The sequence below is a fragment of the Cucurbita moschata genome, unplaced genomic scaffold (genome assembly GCF_002738365.1).
Source record: "Cucurbita moschata cultivar Rifu unplaced genomic scaffold, Cmos_1.0 Cmo_Scf00008, whole genome shotgun sequence".
NCBI classification, from domain to species: domain Eukaryota; kingdom Viridiplantae; phylum Streptophyta; class Magnoliopsida; order Cucurbitales; family Cucurbitaceae; genus Cucurbita; species Cucurbita moschata.
In genome coordinates, this window is record NW_019268524.1 from 3,583,645 (window position 1) to 3,603,764 (window position 20,120).

At 34.7% G+C, this 20,120-nt stretch overlaps 2 protein-coding genes and 1 long non-coding RNA gene across 5 annotated transcripts; 2 read left to right on the forward strand and 1 right to left on the reverse strand.

Moving 5' to 3' along the window:
* The first annotated feature begins 1,131 nt into the window (after positions 1 to 1,131).
* On the forward strand, positions 1,132 to 4,247 carry LOC111446302. 3 transcript variants are annotated; one of them, XR_002711049.1, is made up of 4 exons: positions 1,132 to 1,194; positions 1,272 to 2,084; positions 2,439 to 3,843; positions 3,949 to 4,247. It is a non-coding gene; the product is annotated as an uncharacterized LOC111446302 (long non-coding RNA). The 3 variants fall into 3 exon arrangements; XR_002711050.1 differs by lacking the exon at positions 3,949 to 4,247 and having other exon boundaries at positions 2,439 to 2,551; positions 2,630 to 3,492; XR_002711048.1 differs by lacking the exon at positions 3,949 to 4,247 and having other exon boundaries at positions 1,134 to 2,084; positions 2,439 to 3,492.
* Positions 4,248 to 5,533: 1,286 nt separating this feature from the next.
* Positions 5,534 to 12,766, forward strand: LOC111446300 (rop guanine nucleotide exchange factor 14-like). Its single transcript, XM_023085053.1, is given in 10 exon segments — positions 5,534 to 5,741; positions 6,460 to 6,642; positions 9,249 to 9,638; positions 9,751 to 9,905; positions 9,995 to 10,069; positions 10,165 to 10,434; positions 11,021 to 11,368; positions 12,267 to 12,479; positions 12,481 to 12,525; positions 12,527 to 12,766. Coding segments are annotated over 9 exon segments (1,731 nt in total). The 5' UTR covers positions 5,534 to 5,741; positions 6,460 to 6,566; the 3' UTR covers positions 12,686 to 12,766.
* A 5,177-nt stretch (positions 12,767 to 17,943) lies between these two features.
* LOC111446301 lies at positions 17,944 to 18,654 on the reverse strand. The gene has a single exon (XM_023085054.1). It carries the CDS (start codon positions 18,545 to 18,547, stop codon positions 18,137 to 18,139), a length of 411 nt encoding a protein of 136 aa, XP_022940822.1. The 5' UTR covers positions 18,548 to 18,654; the 3' UTR covers positions 17,944 to 18,136.
* Between the last annotated feature and the right edge of the window lie 1,466 nt (positions 18,655 to 20,120).

Genomic DNA, 20,120 nt, shown 5'->3' on the forward strand with positions numbered 1-20,120 from the left:
TTTTTTTTTTTTTTTTTTTTTAGAAAAAAGAAAGTCTAAAAAGGTAAAAAGAGTGGGACACGTCATCATGTAGCATTAGCTGGACAAAGCTGTTTCCAATTTCTTGTCATTTCTCCCAAAATGATTCTTATTCTCATCAATTTTAGCATTACCTTAATTTAAAAAATAAATAAAATTAAAGAAATAAATCGAAATTTTAAAATAATAAAAATAAATTATAATTATAATATTTGAAATTATAGGACCAAAATTCATAATTTAACCGGATAAGTATTATAGTTAGACGACCAAATAAGAATATATATTTTATATGGGTTGAAAATATATTTATATTAAACGAGACGAGGACGGGGATATAATCCCGCCTCCGGCCCCATTTCTTACATTCACCCTCGAAACGACGAATTCCCTTCCAATTCAGGACAGATTGCCACGTGTAAAATGAACGTCTTTGAGCCAAAGCTCAACTAATTAGTGACGAGAGAGATGAAAAATTAAACAAAAGGTGCACGTGCATTTACTGTGACCATGCTCACCTGGCATTATCGTAAATAATACCAAATCCATGCCCATTTGGTCTAGTGTTCCTCACGCGGAAGAGAGGCCCCCGCTTGGTTTGAAATTAATTATTAAAATCCCTTTTTATTTATTAAAAAAAAAAGGTAAATGATAAAAGAAAAAAAAACATTTATTTTAAAAATATTTAATATTACATTTAAAGTTGCAAAAATATTCTTAAATTATAAATTATAAGATTAAAAATAATATTTATAACCCAATATTTTTTATTAGATTAAAAATAATATTGTGATATTATATTTGTATTTAAAAAGAGTTCAAATTAATCTCTATTGTCAATTATTTATTTATTTATTAGTTTTAAAAACACGTTCACATTCTATTTTTTTACATAAAAAAATATTATTATTATTTGAAAAAAATTTAAATAAAAATTATGTAAACTAATTTTAAAATTAATTAAAAAGAGAATAAAACTAAAATCATAGCTTAACCATTTTATAATTTAGCCCAAAAAGGAAAATCGATGCTGCCACGTGTCATAATATCATTCGTCTGCGGCTTCTATATATATATATATAACCTTCGCACCACCCAATCAGCATCCCTATTCCTCGATAGGGTTTCACAAGCCTTAAATGCTCAACAATTTCTCTTTTTTCTTCTCTCTCGGTGGTGATTGTTCTTCATTTCTCTTTCTCTATGCCCTTTTCTGGTTGGGTCATCGGCGGTCTCTAATTCGCTTGGTGCAGGTCGGGAACTGCTTCGCTTCTTGATTTTGTGCTCTTAAATTTCCTCTGCTGTAAGAGGAAATAATCGCGCGAATTGGATCCCGCCTTGCATCAACTGAATCCGAGACCGCGATGAAGATTGCATGGATCTTGCTTCTTTTTCCGGATGCAGATTCTTCCAGGTTTGGATGTTTTCGTTCTTGTAATTTACTATTTTAAGATCTGGAAGAATCGCTCATAGGAGCTAGTTCGTTATCGAAGCTCGAAGGTTTGAATTCGCTTGAGCGGTCTGGATTTTATTGATCTTTGCGCGTGATGTTGTTTGTGTTAATGCGTATTTAGAATAGTTAATTGATTTGTACGAGTATACTTGATTACCTCGTTGAAGGTTTCTGTGTGTTTTTTACTGTTGATTTGGCGGAATCTGTTTATGTTATAGCTTGATGATGTCTCTGTTCGGACTTCGGTGACGGTTCTTCTCGCCTTCTTTGATTTGAAAATTAAATGGTAATGGAAGGAACTAAAAGTGCTTTTTGTCAATGTGAACAAATCATGGTTTGTGCAGTGCGATTACTGTGGTCCACGTTTGCGTCATTGGCTTCCTTGATTATTCTGTTATGCAATTGTTCTATGGATTCACAATGCGTTTCGAGTAAAATTCCATTAACAATGAATCACTTTTGTTGTTTCTCGTTTTACTACTTATATTTATATTTTTTTAATTTCTGTACTCCCTCCTGTTGCTTTTAGCATCTTCTTTATAGAAGTACTTCGCAGTCTGGCACCACACCGTCGTCGAATCTTTTAGTGCTCTTTTCCGACCGAGCTCAGAGGGTACTTTTTATTCTCTATATGTAGTAACTTTTTTTTTTGGGCATCTTTCTCAAGATGCTTATCCACTATTATTCTAATTGCAAAGTTCGTAGTTACCCGTTACTCCCTTTGATGGCCATTTTAGTAAACCGTCGAGGCCATTTTCTTTTCAGAATACTTGGCTTGGAATCTATCTGTTGATTGCACAGAGTCCTAATTTCTGTTTACGCTTTTTATTCATCTTTTTCTTAGTCGTTGTTAACCTGTTTGCTCATCTTGGGAAGAGTAATTCATTATAACTCGATTGTTATATGGAAAATATAAATTCTTTTTTTTTCCTTTTCACCAATGAACGGGTTTGCTTGAATTTTGTAGATCTTGTTTTTTCCGTCGGATTTTGTGCACAATCCTCCCCTTGCATTTAGTATTGTAAGCTTTTCTAACAACCTTCTGAACTCGACAATAGGAAATGGTGGAAACTAACCAAGGTAAGTCAGCTTTTTTCCTCTGTTTACGGCATGTGAAGTTGTTATATTTGTTAACAAATTCTGTTCATTTCTTGGAAGGTTTTGGGTAATAATGGAACCAAATGGCTCTCTGTTGCAAAAGCTGTTATTTTGATTATGCTGTGGAATGCCACCCATGCCTCCTGTGTATATATATATATATAATAATATTGTTACTACTTACACGCCTTTGGTCGGTCTTATTTCAGAAGTAAATATTAGAAAATAGCTGTAATGACATATATAGATGAAAAGGAAATCTTATTAAAGTTTTGTTCTGTTTCCTCGAACCTATTAAAAGCTTAGTAAGAACTGTTTGTTTTTCTTTACTTCATGTGAAAACAAACCTGAGTTGTTGAATTATTTTTTCGTATTTCTTGAAATTTGGCTACGAACCCTTTTCTGGAAGAAAACAAAAAACGAAATAATTGGAGATATTCTCTTCTACAGTAGCCAACTATTGCACGAGCACACACGGTGTGGCTTGATCGAACACAGGACCATGGGTGTAGGCCTGGGCTTGGGCCCTTGGACGAGCTTTGTACAGATTGGAAGATGGGCCATGGCTCTTCGACGAGGTATGTACAGTTTGAATGCCACTGGTAAGGGATGTTTCATTGGTTTAGTTTGGTTGCTTTTATTTTATTTTTATGAAATATTTGAAACCAATCCCTTGATACATTATAATTGAACTAAACCAGTTTGGTTCAACATTAGAAAGCCAAACAGAATCAAACCAGTGGCGAATTAAACCACTTTAATCGTATTCAATTCTTTTTTCTAATGACGTTAGCCTTGCTTGATTCCTTTTGGACATAAATTTAGTTTGGAGATCAATATCTTTGTTCATGTAGGCCCTCTTTTTTTCCATACTCTTTCAGGGTCGATCAAATTTAAGATGAGTATTAATGCTTTTGTGTTTTGTTCGTATGGTTTAGGGACTAAAGTATTAGTATCTTACTTTAGTTGCACTCTTTTTTGTTTCATGCTTTATGACCACACTTATTAAAAAAAAAGAAACTATATTTGAACCTAACTATTAGTAACTTGATTATTTCGAGATAGAAATAACGCTCGTATGGAGCTGCCATCTACACCATAATATATGAAGTTTTTTGAAAAAACTTGCTAGGGAAGGAAACCATCCCTTGACAAAACTTTGTATTGTTTTGTTAATTTATTGCTTGGTGGCAGAAGAAAATTGGCTTAATCAGAACTGATATGTCGATTTAGATTTAACATATCAGGTCAAGGTCTCGCAGAAGGAGGCGAAGGTGAGAATTATGTTCTCTATCCCTATCTCGACCTCTCTATATATATTCTCACTTCTCTATTATTTTTTATAATATTTTTGTTTTTTTTCCCCTGAAAAAATATAGATAAATAGAAGAATATGGAAGGCATGTGGAGGAAAAAGTGGAAATGGGCAGCCCACTTTGTTTTGTTTTGTTTTGTAGCATTAAAACAAATGGGTAATGAATGAATGAATGAAAATGAAAAGCTTCTAAAAGCCAAGTCCTTTGATCATTCATCTTCACAATGCCATTGCCTTTTCTTCAACCATTTCCTTTTCTTTTCTTCTTCCTTGTGTTTGTTTTCTTTGGTGAGAGGCCCTCAATCGGAATTAGATGTACGTGAATCGCTATTAAAACGTTAACATTATCAAGCTAGAATCAGTGGTGTTTGTGGGTTCGATGTAAAATTTTAGCTAAATTAATAAAATTACTCACGTTGTATTTTGTTTCAAAAATGCACTTTTAAAAAGTTTCAATAGTACTCTTAAACTAAACAAAAAAAACTTTAAATACTCCTACCATTAGTTTTAGACGAAATCGATAATATTTTGTTTAAAAAATATCTTAAAAGTTTAAAAACTTTAAATACTCTTACGATTAGTTTTAGATGAAATCTGATAATATTTTGTTTAAAAAATATCTTAAAATATAATAACTTTCACTAATATTTTTTGGCTTTTAAAAAAAATTTAAATGTTTAAACACATATTTTAAAGTATAAGGACCAAAGTTGAGTTAATCTAAAATTCAATGACCAATACAATAATTAAACTTTATTGTTGTTGTTATTATTATTATTATTATTTGTATATTTTTAGATGCATTATAAAAAAAATTAAATAAATAAATTTGTGATTACATTATTAATTAAATCAATTAATAAATGAAACATTCCATCAATGGAAGGCAATAAATACATTACTTAATAAGCCTTGTTTAGACTTCTTATGATTGGTGATAGTCATTTTACCGTTCATTAATTTCATTCCAGTTTTTATTTTTAAAATTTAAAATTTTTTAAACTTTAATTTTCTTTATTCTTTTAATTCAAATTTCTAATAGGAATCAATGGCTTGTTTCGTAATTTCACAATCTCATATCAAAAATAAATTTATTTCAGTTAGAACATCACATCTCCTTTAATTTGTATATCCCAAATTCATAATTAATTTGGAATCTCTTCTCCGTCCGTGTTTTATCTAATAATTAAATTATCAGTAATTTAGTTAATAAATTTTATTTAAGGAGATTTTTTAAATTTAAAAAGTTTAAAGAGTATTAATAAAAATTTTAAAAAATTAAGAGTGTTTTTGAAATTTTGAAAATTTTAAGAATATTATTGAAAATTTTAAAATAATTTATTTTTATAAAGTATTAATTTATAAATATTTATTTTTTTTTTAAGAAATAAAAGGAATAAGAAACTGCCAAAAAAATTCCAATAAGCGGGCTCGGGGCGCGTAAATTATTTTTGCGGGCCCCACTTTAAATCCAACTAGACTTCCAAGTGCCACATACAAAGCGCGTGAATTACAAACGCGTAGCCCCACTTTGATTTGCCTCAATGGACGGCCAAGATGCAGTTTTGGCGCGTGACCTCACGTGCCTAAAACCGTACGTAACGTTCACGTCCATTCCACGCAGTTCCTTTCTCTCTCTAAATAGTCACCCTTCTTCATCCTCTCCTTCTTAACCCTCTCTGGTCTAAAACTCATCCGCCATTTTCACTGTTCCGAAGCTCTGTAATGGCAGTGCATTTCTTCGCTCAGGGCTCCGAGGAGCTTCTGGTGTCGTGGCTTTTGAGGTTGAGTTTGTAGTGATGTTCTGCTTCAGCTCCGCCGTGAAACGCCGCTGTGAAATCGGCCTTTCGGATTCAGGTTGCTTGGTTTCACTTTTGCATTTTATCTAAATTGCGCTAGATCCTAGAGATGGTTGATTCGAGGATTTTTATCTCTGGTTTATCGCTTCTGTTTTCTGTAAAACTTCACGATTCACTAGGATTGTTTTGTTTTTTGTTTTCTACACTGCCTTGTTTGCGTGTCGCATTGTTCATGAATAGTTTGTCATCAGCTACAGCAATCGGAGAGATATTGGTGAGGAAATGATGTTTGTGGTTTGTTTGAAGTTCTACGGTACTGTGAGTGTATTGAAGTTCGTGATCTTTCTCGGCGCCCAAGCTTTGTGTGCGTGCCTTTTCCGGTTTAGCTCCTTAAGTTTCCTAAATGCAACTTTCGAGAACTGGTTTTTCAATTGTTTTTCTTTGAATCATGATGTTAAAGTCCATTTTCTACCAGTTTCTCTGGACCCAAAAGATTCATATAATCCTTTCCCCCCTTTTCCCTTTATCTTTCTTTTACTTTTTCATTCTATTGACTTTTTCGTTTTCCTGTTCTTATTATTTTAAAAGCAAATCAAATGCTAATCATGCTTTATATAGCTGAAACACCAACGGAAGTTTAATGCAGGTTTGATTGAATTAAAGCTTCTACGCTATTCTTCGTATATACATTTTTTCTTCAAAACGGTCATCTCGTTTCATGATTTCATCAAATTACTCTATCTGAAAGGACTAATTCTTGATATATAATCATGTAGTGGGCGCGTGTTCGTCGATCTGTTTGTTACGTTGTTTGCTGCAAGCCTCAAGTGATACTGATAGATTGTAATTTCCATAACCCAAAGTTGGCAAAGAAGATAACAAGATGATGTCGATGCGGAGAACACTGGCTTGCTGCACAAGGGACCGAGGGATCAGCCTGGACATGGACGAACAAGAGAGTAAGCCTTTAGCTCTCCTTTACTCTTTTGCGCACCAGTACCATTTGGCTTTAAAAGCATCGAAATCAATCTTTATTGCTACTTTTGGCCTAAGCTAGATTATAGTATCACGTTAAAAAGCTTCTCAAGTAACTTTATTCTTGATTGATACAAATCTCACTGTTATATGATTCAAAAAGTTAGTACCATGGTTTTGAATTTGAAAAATTAGGAATAAATCCGCATATCACTGTGGCATTTTTTTTATTCAATCATGGTTTGACCAGCTATATCAGTTTGAAATATGCTCACTGTGTCCACATGATACGGAGGACTTTTTTTATTCAAATTTATTTATTGCAAAGAAAGGCTATGGGCGAATTTGAAAAGAAATGGGGCGATGGTAGGCCAGGTGGAGGGTAAAGAACGTGTTTGTTAGGGTTTGGTAAAGAAATTAAGAGGGCTCGAGGGAAACGATGGGTCCAGGGGGTTGGATCATGTGAAAAGGGTTAGTGGGTGTGGTAGGCAGATATTACTACCGAGTGTTCCCGTCTCTTATTAGCCCTACCAGACCCATTGGTTTGCCCCGTGCAAATTCTGGTGCCTTCATTTATGATTCTGAACGCAGTATTTATTGTACTGGAGGACATCAAAACCCGTAAATGTGCTGGGTTTCTGGTTCTGTGCATAGAATGTTGGGAGGCTGTTTTTTTTTTTCTTTTTTTCCTTTTGATTTGATTTTTTCTAGATTAACCTTCAACCTTTGAAAAAAATGTCTTATTAAACTAAATTTGAATTAGCCTCTTGATTTGAACCTCAACATTTATCATTTGTTCAAATATATTCTTTTTTTTTTTCAAAAGTTGCAATATTATTTTTTTGGATCTTTTAAGTAAACATTTCAAAACCACAATTGTAATAGAAATTGATTAGAATGTTGGACGGAAAATCGACGTGGCGATTGTCTAAAACTGAGTGACAGTGACTAAGATGCTTGTCTAGATTAAATTTTCAAAAGCATCAACTTTCCATTCTATATTGTAAAAGTCTTCCTACTCCAAGGTTAGTTTTGAAACATTTATGGTATGGAAGGTTGAAGGACAATATTGCAAAGTTTTAAATAATAAGAGTATTTTTGAAAATGGACAAAGTTCAATGGTATTTTTGAGGTATTGGACATTCATTAGCTTGGACGGGTTTTAGATACTTATTGGATTGACATGAGATTTAGAGCGTCAATAAGCGTCTGGTTCATTGTTTTTTAAATTTCGTACATGTTTAGAAAATGTGAGAGATATGATAGGGTATTCTCAGGGCATCTATGGGACATTTTAGCGTGGTACAAGCTGAAAAAGAACTGATAGTTCATTATTTATTCTTAATTGTACTTTTTTCTTTTCAGAAAATTGTCGAGCCTTTTCTATTAGTCTCCTATTTTTTCTTTTTCTTAAAAGAATGTTTTTGTTTTCGAATCCATGGTTCTTTTGAGCATTTATTACATATAAATCGTGCTAAAAGATTTAAATCTTTTAGTTCTGCTATAGATTCTAAGTGACCCCCTCCAGGCTCTGTTACAAATATAATAAACATTGTTCCATGTGACTTTGTTGGTGCCAAGCACATGGGTGATGTGTCCGGGCGAGAACTCCGTGACTTCAGATTTCCTGGGTTTCCAATTTAATCAGCTTTCAACGGATGCCCTCAAATCTCGGCCTAGATTATAATTTGAATAGAATATATTATTTATTAAACAGCGTTGCGTTTGGGACTAAATCTTTTTGGAAATTTCATTGCCTTACTCAAGGGACATGTTGAAGCGGGTGGTACATTTCCAAAGTAATTTAGTAAATATAGCTCAGGTAGACAAAGAAAATAGAAGTGGGGACATGATACAGTTGAGAAAAGTCTGGCTGTACGACTAGTGGATCTTGGGCAATTGATTTAAAATTTTACGGATCATTGAGCTTCCAACATGCCAGACGAAAAGGACAAATTCATCCCACTAATTTCCGTTGCTTTCATCATCCTCTCCCCATATTTTGGTTTTGTTTTTATTTTTGGGTGAATACCATCCAAACATATACCTTCAGGCAAATATCCAAATTGCCAGAAAAGACAAGACTGACTTTGTGTTGTGCTTCAGCCAGTTGGCTCTGGAGGAGTTCTGGATGTCTTCTTCTTTCTTGGAAGCAGTATGCTAGTATTTATCTGATTTTGGTCCAAACAACAATAATTGCAGAAGTTTCTGCTTTCGTTTGGGCTGTCTATTTTCAGATACAAGTGAACCCCATCGCGATCGATATAAACAGTTAAACTTTGTCAATCATGTTTGTTCTTTAGCTTGTGTAAATGGTATGAAATAATTGCAAGCAATTATAACTCCAAATTATTTAAAAAAGAATAGCCTTTTGCATTTTCATGTGCTTGTTGTACGTGTACCTGTTCAACAAATAGTTAAAAAAATTTGGATAATGACGAGCACAAGCAATTAAAATCATACTGCTTTGATGTTTAAGATCAAGTGCCTTTATCTTTTATCTTTTTAATAAATTACTCGATTTCTTGTTTGCTTAAACGTAAGCCAACCTAAAGTTATCATTAACGAATAATTTTTCCGTGGAATTCAGGGATTGTGACTTTTAATGGTCTTGAGAGTTGCGTTTTAAACAATCAAGCCTACGAAAATGAAAGCAGATCAAGCAGAGCAGACGAATGTACAACTGACTCATTGGAGGATCATGATTCAAGCTGTTCTTCAAGCAAGGATGCTTGTGGTTCTTCCTCCTCAAAATGGTTAGCAATGCATAGGGACGAGCAGGACTTGGATGAATGGGAACTACCAGAAAGCCCTCAACATTTTTACATGAAAGAGAAACCTGATTACACTGTTCAGGTTTCAGACGTGGAAGCAATGAAAGAAAAGTTCACAAAACTATTGCTTGGTGAAGATGTCACAGGAGGGCAGAAAGGGCTGAGCTCTGCCTTGTCTTTGTCTAATGCCATTACAAATCTAGCGGGTGAACATTACATTACATTTCTTATTCATTTCATTGTGCCCTTTTGTTTAAATACCTCAATACTTATCATTCATTTCCCAGTTCTTATTCATTTCAATGTGCCCTTTTGCAGCCTCCGTTTTTGGAGAATTATGGAAATTAGAACCTCTTCCTGAGGAGAAAAAGAGTAAATGGAAAAGGGAAATGGACTGGTTGCTCTCTCCTACCCACTATATGGTGGAATTGGTTCCCGCTAAGCAAAATGGTACGAGCGGTAGAGTGATGGAGGTTAGTAGTGATTTAGTTGCAATCAGAACACTGAAACATGTTTTTTAATCTCTCATATTGACGAGATTTTGTGCACAAATTTTCCGCAGATAATGACTCCAAAGGTTCGGGGAGACGTCCACATGAATCTTCCTGCTCTCCAGAAGTTAGACTCCATGTTAATTGTAGGGGTTTTTATTAACATCCATTCTTGCTACTTTTCCCCCTCTCTTATTGCTAAAACTATAGCTCAATTCCCTGAACTATATCTTTATTACAGGGTACACTGGATTCAATGGTGAAGACCGAGTTTTGGTATACAGAAGTAGGTAGCAGGGCTGAAGGAAAAAGCAAGAGTATGGGCCAAAGCACGAGGTGGTGGCTTCCAATACCGCAAGTACCATCCATTGGGCTATCTGAGAATGAGAGGAAGAAATTGCTCTACCATGGCCGGGTTGTACATCAAGTATTCAAAGCTGCCAAATCCATCAATGAAAGTGTTCTTCGTGAAATGCCCGTACCAACTGTCATAAGAGAGGCAGTCCGAGCTGTGAGCATTCTCTATTCTCTTATACAATGCAAATATATTTGCTAATAACCGTGAATAAGTTTTTATCCATAATTTTTATTATGGGCTTTCAGATGAGTTTGTGTCTGGCCGTATGTATAGATTTTCATAATTGATGATTTTTTTTTGCCCAACTTGAGAACACAACGGCTAAGACACTGTAGTCAAGAGTGACCCAAGTGTCGAACAGAGGGTATACTTTGTTCAAGGGCTCTAAAGAAAGAGTCAAGCCTTGACTAAGGCGAGGCTGTTTGAGTGCTGCATAGGTCTCAGGGAGGCTCTATGGTGTACTTTGTTCGAGGGGAGGATTGTTGGGAAAGGAGTCCCACGTTGGCTAATTAAGGGGTAGATCATGGGTTTCCATTGGTACGAGGCCTTTTGGGGAAACCAAAAGTAAAGCCAAAGAGCTTATGCTCAAAGTGGACAATATCATACCATTGTAGGTTCTCTTATAGCTTAAAGTTTCGAATCTCGACTCCTGCATGTGCAGCTTTGTATTCTATAAAAGTGATGCTTTTCTTATGTGAATTTGTCTTTTAACTACTTTTGGTTACCATGAATTTTTCAGTCTGGAAAAGCAACCCTCAGTGAAGAACTATATAAGATTTTGACATCAGAATCTGGGCCAGCTGAGAACATGTTGAATCAGCTTCATCTGAAATCTGACCACGGAGCTCTTGAGGCCATAAACCGCTTGGAAGCTGCAATATTCTCCTTGAAAGAGAAATACACTGAACAAAATGGCAATAAATCTCCAGTTCGAACTGCTTGGCCTTTTGTCAAGGACCCAATGGCTGAGAAGGATAAGTTGAAATTACTCTCTGATCGAGCAGAGCTTCTCCTACAGCTACTCAAATCCAAATATCCAAATCATCCCCAAACGTTTCTTGATGTTTCAAAAATCCAAGATGGGAAGGTACTTGTCTCAGTTCTTTTCGCATTCATTACTTGTCGTCGAGTTAATCGGTCGAACTCGTGTGATTATGTTTTACTCTGTCTCCTTGCCTTTGCTTCCTGTCTAAATAAAAATGTGGTTCTCATTCTTTTTTCTTATTTAGCTTAGTAGTTTGTAACATTGAGATCTTTGTCGATATCGTAGTTTCATATACAATAATAAGTCGTTATAACCTGAAAGTGTAGCTATAACAGTACAAGCCCACCGCTAGCAAATATTGTCCTCTTTGGGCTTCCCCTCGAGGTTTTAAAACGCGTCTATTAGGAAGAGGTTTTCACACTCTTGTAAAAAATGTTTCATTCCCCTCTCCAACCGACCGATGTGGGATCTCACAATCCACCCCCTTAGGGGCCGGCCTAGCGTCCTCGCTGACACACCATCCAGTGTCTAGCTTTAATACCATTTGTAATAGCCCAAACCCACTACTAGCAAATATTGTCTGCTTTGGCCTGTTACATATCGCTATCAGCCTCACTGTTTTAAAACACGTCTATTAGGGAGAAGTTTCTACACGCTTATAAGGAGTGCTTTATTTCTCTCTCCAACTGAGGTGAGATCTCACAATAGCTCTCCAATTTGGAGGAAAAGAGCGAAAACATAAAAATGTGGATTGAACTCTTTGAGCAGAACCATTTCCCTTATGGTAACAAAACTGCATTCTGTTAGGAATCATGGATCTCCACAATGGTATGATATTGTCTACTTTGAGCATAAGCTCTCATTGTTTTGCTTTGAGCTTTTAAGCTCTCATTGTTTCGTGTAACTTTCCAATCTTGATAAACAATGCTAGAGTTGGGAGTTCTGTTCTTGTTGGCATACTAAAATCAGAAATCATATTAGTTTCTCTTTGATCTGATAGGATGTTGGACATTTGATCCTCGAAGCGTATTCTCGGGTGCTCGGAAACTTGGCATACAGCATACTAACCAGAATTGTAGATGTTCTGCAAGAGGATGCTCTGTGCAACCCCAATTCGCCTACACCAACATGTTGTTTTCCAGGAATGAATCTGTCGAACTTTCGTAATGATCAAATGGCCACTCTCCATGCATGGCAGCCACTCATCGATCGCTCGAAACAGTCCGAATATGGCATTCTCAGCCAGAAAAGTTAAAAGGAAACTCTCCGACCGCAACTCCGAGCAGAAACCGAGCAGGACGCATTGGCAAAGAGGTTTGTAGTATAGTGTTTCTTCTGGAAACAAGTAAGCATAGGCTTCTGAAGCAAATTGGCAGTTGCATTTTGTTGTTGTATATGAAGCCACCAAATATCCAGTGATTGAAATCAAATTTTTTGAACTTATTGTATATTGACATTTGTTAGTAAAGTTTAAAAAGCACAGCATATTTATAGTTTCTATCCCTAATATATCTATATGCACATTTTCTCTTAACTGCATTTAACTAACATGTATCAGAGTAACAAATTTGACTCGTAACGTAACACGTTTTGGGATGAATTATCTTGTGATCATAACTAGTAATTAGCATAACGTCTCGATCTAGAGATTAGATATTCAAATATGGACACTTCATAAAATTATCCCGAACTCTATTATGCTGAAGTGAGCATAATTGTTGATTGATATATTTTGTGTATTAATAAAGGTAGAGATGTCCATGACGCAGGGTGGAGACGGAGAAGCCTTCCCATCCACATCCCAGCAAATTTTTCCATTTATTTTTACTGGGATCGGGGCGAGGATACCACATATAATTTTTACTTATTTACTATTCTCTTTTGAAAAACGGTTATTTTAAAGTGAACGGGTCCATATATTTACTCATTTACTATTCTCTTTTAAAAAAGTGGTTATTTTAAAGTGAACAGGTTTATATAATTTTGTATTAATTTTTACTCATTTACTATTCTTTCTTACCGAATATTTATTTTAAAGTTAACAATTAATAAAAAAAAATTAAATAAATAAATATATATTTAATATAGGTTAAAAATATATTTATATTAAGCAGTCACTCCTCCCCTATATTAAAAATTAATACGAAATTTTTTTATTAAATAAATAAATAAATATATTTAATATAGGTTAAAAGTATACTTTTGTGTTTTACTATTCCTTTTAGTTTTTACTGTGCCGTAAAACACAAAAGTGAAAATCGCTATCTGTTACTGTTTCACATCCCACGGGCCATCGAATCGGTCGATTTTGCATTTACATATTTAACGATTTTCCGCGGCTGAAAGCTATTATGGCTCGCAGTTGCAGCTTTCTTCTCTCTCCCGCTATCTAAGCTGGTAATGTGATCTCTTTTTCTGAAGCTTCAATCTAATTTTTGGACTATGTTATTGAAATGAATTGATTCTAGTATTGTTCTTGAATCCTTCTTCGACTATGTCCGCTTCCGGAGGCATCCCGGATTGACGCACCGATTTAAGGTTTTTTTTGGAAGCTTAATATGGTAGATTTTGTTTTTGCGTTCTATGAGTGTTGAATCGATGTGATGACGAAAAGAATAGCGTTCTTCTTTTTGTACTCGTAATCATTGGTTGAAGGACGTGAGAGTGAAATGATCAGAGTAAGGTTATTGCTTCTGGAGTTGTTCATATATCTGCTTCGATTGAATTGTGCAAGTCAAGTACATTTTATTTTTATGGAGTCGGCTCAATCAAGGACGGTGTCGCTAATTTTCAATACCGTGAGATTTATGGATCAAATTAACAAGAATGTGGAACAATCCATGATTTGAAAACGTTGTGATTAATGTTTAAGATGCTTTTTTTGGGGAATCGTTTTGCATTGTTATTTGCTCTGGCTCATTTTTCTTCTTTTTGCGTTCTATACTGCCAGAAATATCATACGTAACATGAGTACAGTACAATCACCAAAGCATCCGAAGTTTATTTCCGAGGAAGGGGCTGACATTTACTCTAGAAGTAAACCTGATGGTATGTTTTTCCCCCTCGTTTTGATGGAAGGAAAATCTATGTTCGTGTTTTCTTGCTCTGGATTTGTCCATTTGGCTATATTAGACTTGTTCATTTTTATCATTCGACCAAACTTGAACAATTTGAAATGATTTTTAAAACAAATAAAGAACTTTCAGACGTTCTTATTACTGAAAATTGAGAAACAATATAGGTGTTTTATATGACTTCACTTATCATCTAAGCACGGCTTTCTATATTGCTACTGCAGGTATCAGATTTCGTTTTGTTTCTTACAATATTTTAGCCAGGTAGGCAACACATTTCCGATTCATTTCATTCTTCATTCTTCATTCTTAAGTTTAGTTTTATGCTTCTTTCCGTTCAATAATGTTGTTTGCTGCAAAACATCTTGTTCGGGTCAGGATATATAAGCAAAAGTGGATTGCCGTAGCAAAAATGTAATAGAATATTAGCGTTAGGACATTTGTAAACACATTGAATATAATTCATCCTTATTGATGATTTGGGAATCTACTATTATAACTTGTTTGTATACTATTAAAATTATTGAATATAATTCATCCTTCTTGATGATTTTGGATTCTACATTTGATAAAAACTGTAAACCATAGATAAGGTTGATAGCTGTTTCGTAAGATGTCAATGTATTGAAATTGGATTCAGGTGTGGTTTTAGTTTTTCTGTTCAATAGAATTCAGAAATCTGATTTAACACATCTATATATAATGGTAATGGCTATAAAATTAGCTATAAATCTAAACCAATAAGTCCTGTGAAAATATTACCGGGTCAGTTATGTTGCACTACACAGGATATTATGTTGGAATTTGTTGTAAATTGTCATAAGTTTTTTATTTAATTAGTTATTAACCAGTTGATTAAATAAGAATATTATTAATTTGGTTTTTAATTTTGTAACCATTTTAATATTAATCTTATTTAATTCCATAACGTTTCATGATTCAAACAATTGTCCCTATATAATGGGCTTGTCTAGAGGTTGTTGATATCGGAATTTGACATCGGAATTGATATCAAAGTTTGAGTGAGTTTTGTGTGTCACATTGTATTTCTTGAGTGACATATTGGTGAGAGTCTTTGTAGTGTGATAGTGAAGTATTCACTTGTAACACTTTGATTATTAGTGATTGGTTGCTACCCGTGGATGTTGGGAAACTTTTTCTCTCCGAACCACGTAAATATCTTGGTGTCTCTTTGTGTAATTCCGTTTATTGGTGTTGTGAGTACATTTGTTCCGCTTTTGGCGCACAACAGAATTATGCCTGCTTTCAAACTCAAGAAGCCTTTTCATCATGTTGTAATTGTAGCAAACACCCATCTTTACTGGTAAAATTTTATTTTCTAGGTTTAAGGCTATACAGTCGCTTATAGGGCCTGTTGTATTGAAGAACATCTTATCCCTCCAATTTGTAAAGAATTGATATTTATTACAGGGATCCAGAATGAGCTGATGACAAGCTTGCCAAGGCCAAATAGCTTTTATCACGCCTAGCTCGATTCAAGACATCAGTGTCTGAAAGGTTTGAATGCACACCCTCAGTACCTTTGGCTGGTGACTTCAATTCAAACCCTGGGGACAAGGTTCGTCATTTATCTTGATTTATCATTTGCATAGATTTTTCTCGTCCTGAAAAATGGTCTCTGACTATTTAATTGTAATTAGATTTGAATGAGTTTTTTCTTGGTTAGTGACATTGATACAGGCTCATGAGCATAAGCTGACAAGATGACATGAGAAATACTATTTTACATAATCTCATATGGCAGAAACATATGTAGAGAAATATTAGGTAGAGCTTGGCTAGATAATCTTGAACACCTTTACCTTATAATTTTTTCCCGAAAACATGACCCTTTTTTTCTTGTTAGAATTATCTCTTATGTAGTTAACCACTTAACATGAGATCGTACTTCAAATAATCTTCCTTACAAAAAATTAAACTACATAGTTTAAAAATGAAGAAAAAAGGCAAACAGTTTGGTATGATTACTGGTGAAAGCAAATAGTTTGGAAGGATTAGCCGTAAGTCAGTATCCAAGCTGAGAATAGGTCGAAGGATATTTGTGTAATTTCTTATGGAGTAGTTGACCTCTTTAGATTTAATTATCTAATGTCTAAGAATTATTATTTAGATTGACTGGTTCCTAAGAGATTTATTTTAGGTTTAACATTAGGGTGTTTTAATTTAGATTTACTGTTATCCTCCCTAAAAATAAATAAGAAAGACAGCAAGTTACAACATGGTATCATAACATAGCTACTGTCAAAATCCTCCATCAACAAGACCCTCAGACTCAGCCACTCAAATCAACTGAATGAAGTTGCTAAAAATCCTCTACCTCTTCAAGCACATTGCAAAATGAAAAAAAAAAAAAAAAAATGCAGATTGCCTCTTTTATTTCCAGCAAGCTGCAAATAATCACTAGTCCATTCTTTCATCTTCTGACTCTACAAGTCCGATTAGCTTGCTAGAACTCCCAGAATCAGAATGGCCGGAGATTATTGGTGGGTTGCCCAATTATAGCTTCCCAAGTGATCCTCTTCCAATTGCTGCTGAATTTGAATTCACAATGGAATAAGTTACTGACTCGGTAATTTAAATCTTGTCCCTCATGTCTTTCATATCATTGACTGCTGCTTTCATTTAAAAGTGAGATTATAATTTGGTCTCTGTTCGGTATGTCTTGTTTGAATACGGTCCCAATCAATATTGACAGTAACATTAAATACTTGGTACTATTTCTGTACTCTTCTGAAAAGCCGTACTATTGTAGCACTTAAATCTCACCACAACTTCGTAGAACCATCTAGGAGTGTTGCATTATTAATGAGCCCTTCAAATTTAAACCAAAAGAACGTATTTTAGACCGTGAAAATAGTCTGAAAAAATTGGGTCGTAAATTTGAAAAGGGAAAAACAATGTAGAAGGTGAGAAAGTGTAAGATCCCACATCTGTTGGAGAGAGGAACGAAGCATTGTTTATAAGGGTGTGGAAACCTCTCCCTACCAGATGCGTTTTAAAAACCGTGAGGCTGACAGCGATACGTAACGGGTCAAAGCGGACAATATTTGCTAGCGGTGAGCTTGGGCTGTTACATAAAGGAAATGTTATAGTTGTCAAGTTTGTCCGTTCACCTACCTTCTTTTTGTAATAACAAAGAAGCATGTCCTCTTAGAAGGTATCAGATCGAGTTCAGTATTAGACTCTATTGTGAGATCATTGTTAGGAACCATGGACTTCCACAATGGTACGATATTGTTCATTTTGAGCATAAGCTCTCGTGGCTTTGCTTTTGGTTTCCCGAAAAGGCTCTACCAATGGAGATGTATTCCTTACTTACAAACCCATGATCATCCCCTTAATTAACCAACGTGGGACTCACTCCCAACGATCCTCATTTTTCATTGCTAAAACATTGAAGTTTAATCCGTGTTTATTTTAAATTCGCCGTCTAAATATAAATTAAAACGTCCAAAATGTCTTAGTAGAAACATGTTTAGCTAACCAAACCACCTTTTAATAGTTTCTCTTATTTCTTTTACTTCAGCTGTTACTTCTCTTCTAGGCTTCCAAAATCACTAGCTTTACAAATAACAATTTCTAGTGCACAATAATTATAGCAACTTTTACTAGCCACCAGATCACAATTCTTTAATACAATGTTGAAAACAAAAGGAAAAGGTTCTTTTGTTTTTAAAGTGGACCCACACATATTCTTCTAAGCCTAGACACACATAACTTGGTACAAACACACATGACCCTAGCTCCATCACTCATTCTTCTGCCTTAATAGCATTTACATACAATTAGCCATAGTAGTATAAGGAAAAACAGGCATTGAGAAATAAGGATCAACCATAGCCACTTCAACTCTCTTCATCCTCTCATCTTCATAAGCATCACAGCAACACTCATTGTAAAAGGCTTTGGCCTTCCTTAAAATATAGCTGATTGTTGAGGTAAAGTACCACATGTTCCATTGAAGAACTTGTCTAGCAGCTCCAAACTGAGTCGTCTTTCTTCTTCGTCCCTGCTTCTTCACCCTTCTTCTTCCCTTGCCATCTCCAGGCTGCTCACTCTCATGATGCCCATGTTGGGAAGTGCTGAAATGACCAGTTCTTTCTCTCTCTAAAAGCTCTCTCCTATGGCACTTTTTTTCTTTCTTCTGAAGGCTTTTTAAGCCTAGAACTTGGATGGAAACAGACATTAACGGAAGAAAGCCAGAGAAAACTTAGGGGAGGGATCCTTTTTCCCCTTTTCTTTTCTTTATGAATTCTACTGAGTTGGTGAAGCTTTTCTGAATGCTTTTATAGCAGAACTTTGGGGATTGAAGGAACGTTCTTTCACATTTTGATGGGCCTCTATAGTACTTGAACATGTGAAAATTGGACCACATTTAGCTGTCTCCTTGTGCTGTCTTTCTCAACCATCAAGCTTGGTGAAAACTATGGGCTCTAGGTAAGTTCTCTATCAAAAGTTATACGCGATTGGTCTTTTATATATACACAGATCCTGATTGTTCGGACTAATTTGTACACAACTTGACTTTGCTCACAAGAGAATCACCTAACACGATTATATTTCGTTGTCAAGATAACTCGTATAAGAATCTTTTGCTTGATGTATGCTATACAACGTATATATATTTTTGTTTTTGTAGTTCAATCCATCTCTTCAAGTGAAAATATTATTTGATGATCGTATGAAAATAGATTGTTCTAGAACATGGTAACTGTCAATTCTATTTCTGGTTTTACTTCTTGGTGCATCATAAAGTTTTTTTCACTGATATTTCTTAACAATCTGAGCTTTTTTTTTTTTTTGTATAAACTTTTTGGGTTATCAATTATAATGGACAAATATTAAATGAGTATTGTTATAATCAATGACCGCATTTAATTCAAATAAAAGGTTAGTGGCTTAGCTACTCAAGTTTAATGTTAAATGCTGTTGATAACATTTAATTTTTATTTTTTATTTTTGTTTTAAAATTGCTATCGTTTTCTTCTCTGACAGTTTTATCTTTCTCAACGTCTGGAAAACCACTTTTTCATTTGATAACTCTTTTGATTTTGATATATATATATATATATATATATATCTAGTGTTTGAGATATTTGATTGATCTTGCTTGCAGAGTAATTCGAATCTTAATCAAGTGTTCTTGCCTTGAGATATTTGATCAACAAGAATCATTCAAGCTAGACATGATCGATCTTGCTTATGGAGTGATTCGAATCTCAAACAATGTTCTTGCCTTGAGATATTCGATCAACAAGGTAATCCGAATCTTACTCCCCTTGCAGTGATTCCTTTTATGTATATATATATATATATATATTAAAGAAAGATTATTAAATGGAGTTTTAATCAAAAAAAAAAAAAGCGAAATGAAATGAATGAAAGTGGAATTTGATGGCAGGTAATAGTTGAAAGAGGATAGACTCTTCACCCCCTCAAATGGGTCCGAACATTACCTGATCTTAGTGCTCTCATGGTCGGTTTTGTTCATTTCCTCCATGTCAGATTTCTGACTCCCCTTGCTTCAGTTTGCAGGTAAAATCTCTCCTTTTCTCACTCGGCTGTGTGATGTGTGTAGGTATGTTTTTTTTTCCTTTTTTATTCATATTTATTAGTGTATGTTTGATAAATATTTACTATCCGTAAAAACGAAAAAACGAGTCTTTGTCTAAAGAAATGCCTTGAGAAAGGACAATTGGAATTGATCCGTTGCCTCTCTTTCCTCCCTCAAGAGATGTTTATTTCCGACCTTTGTTTGG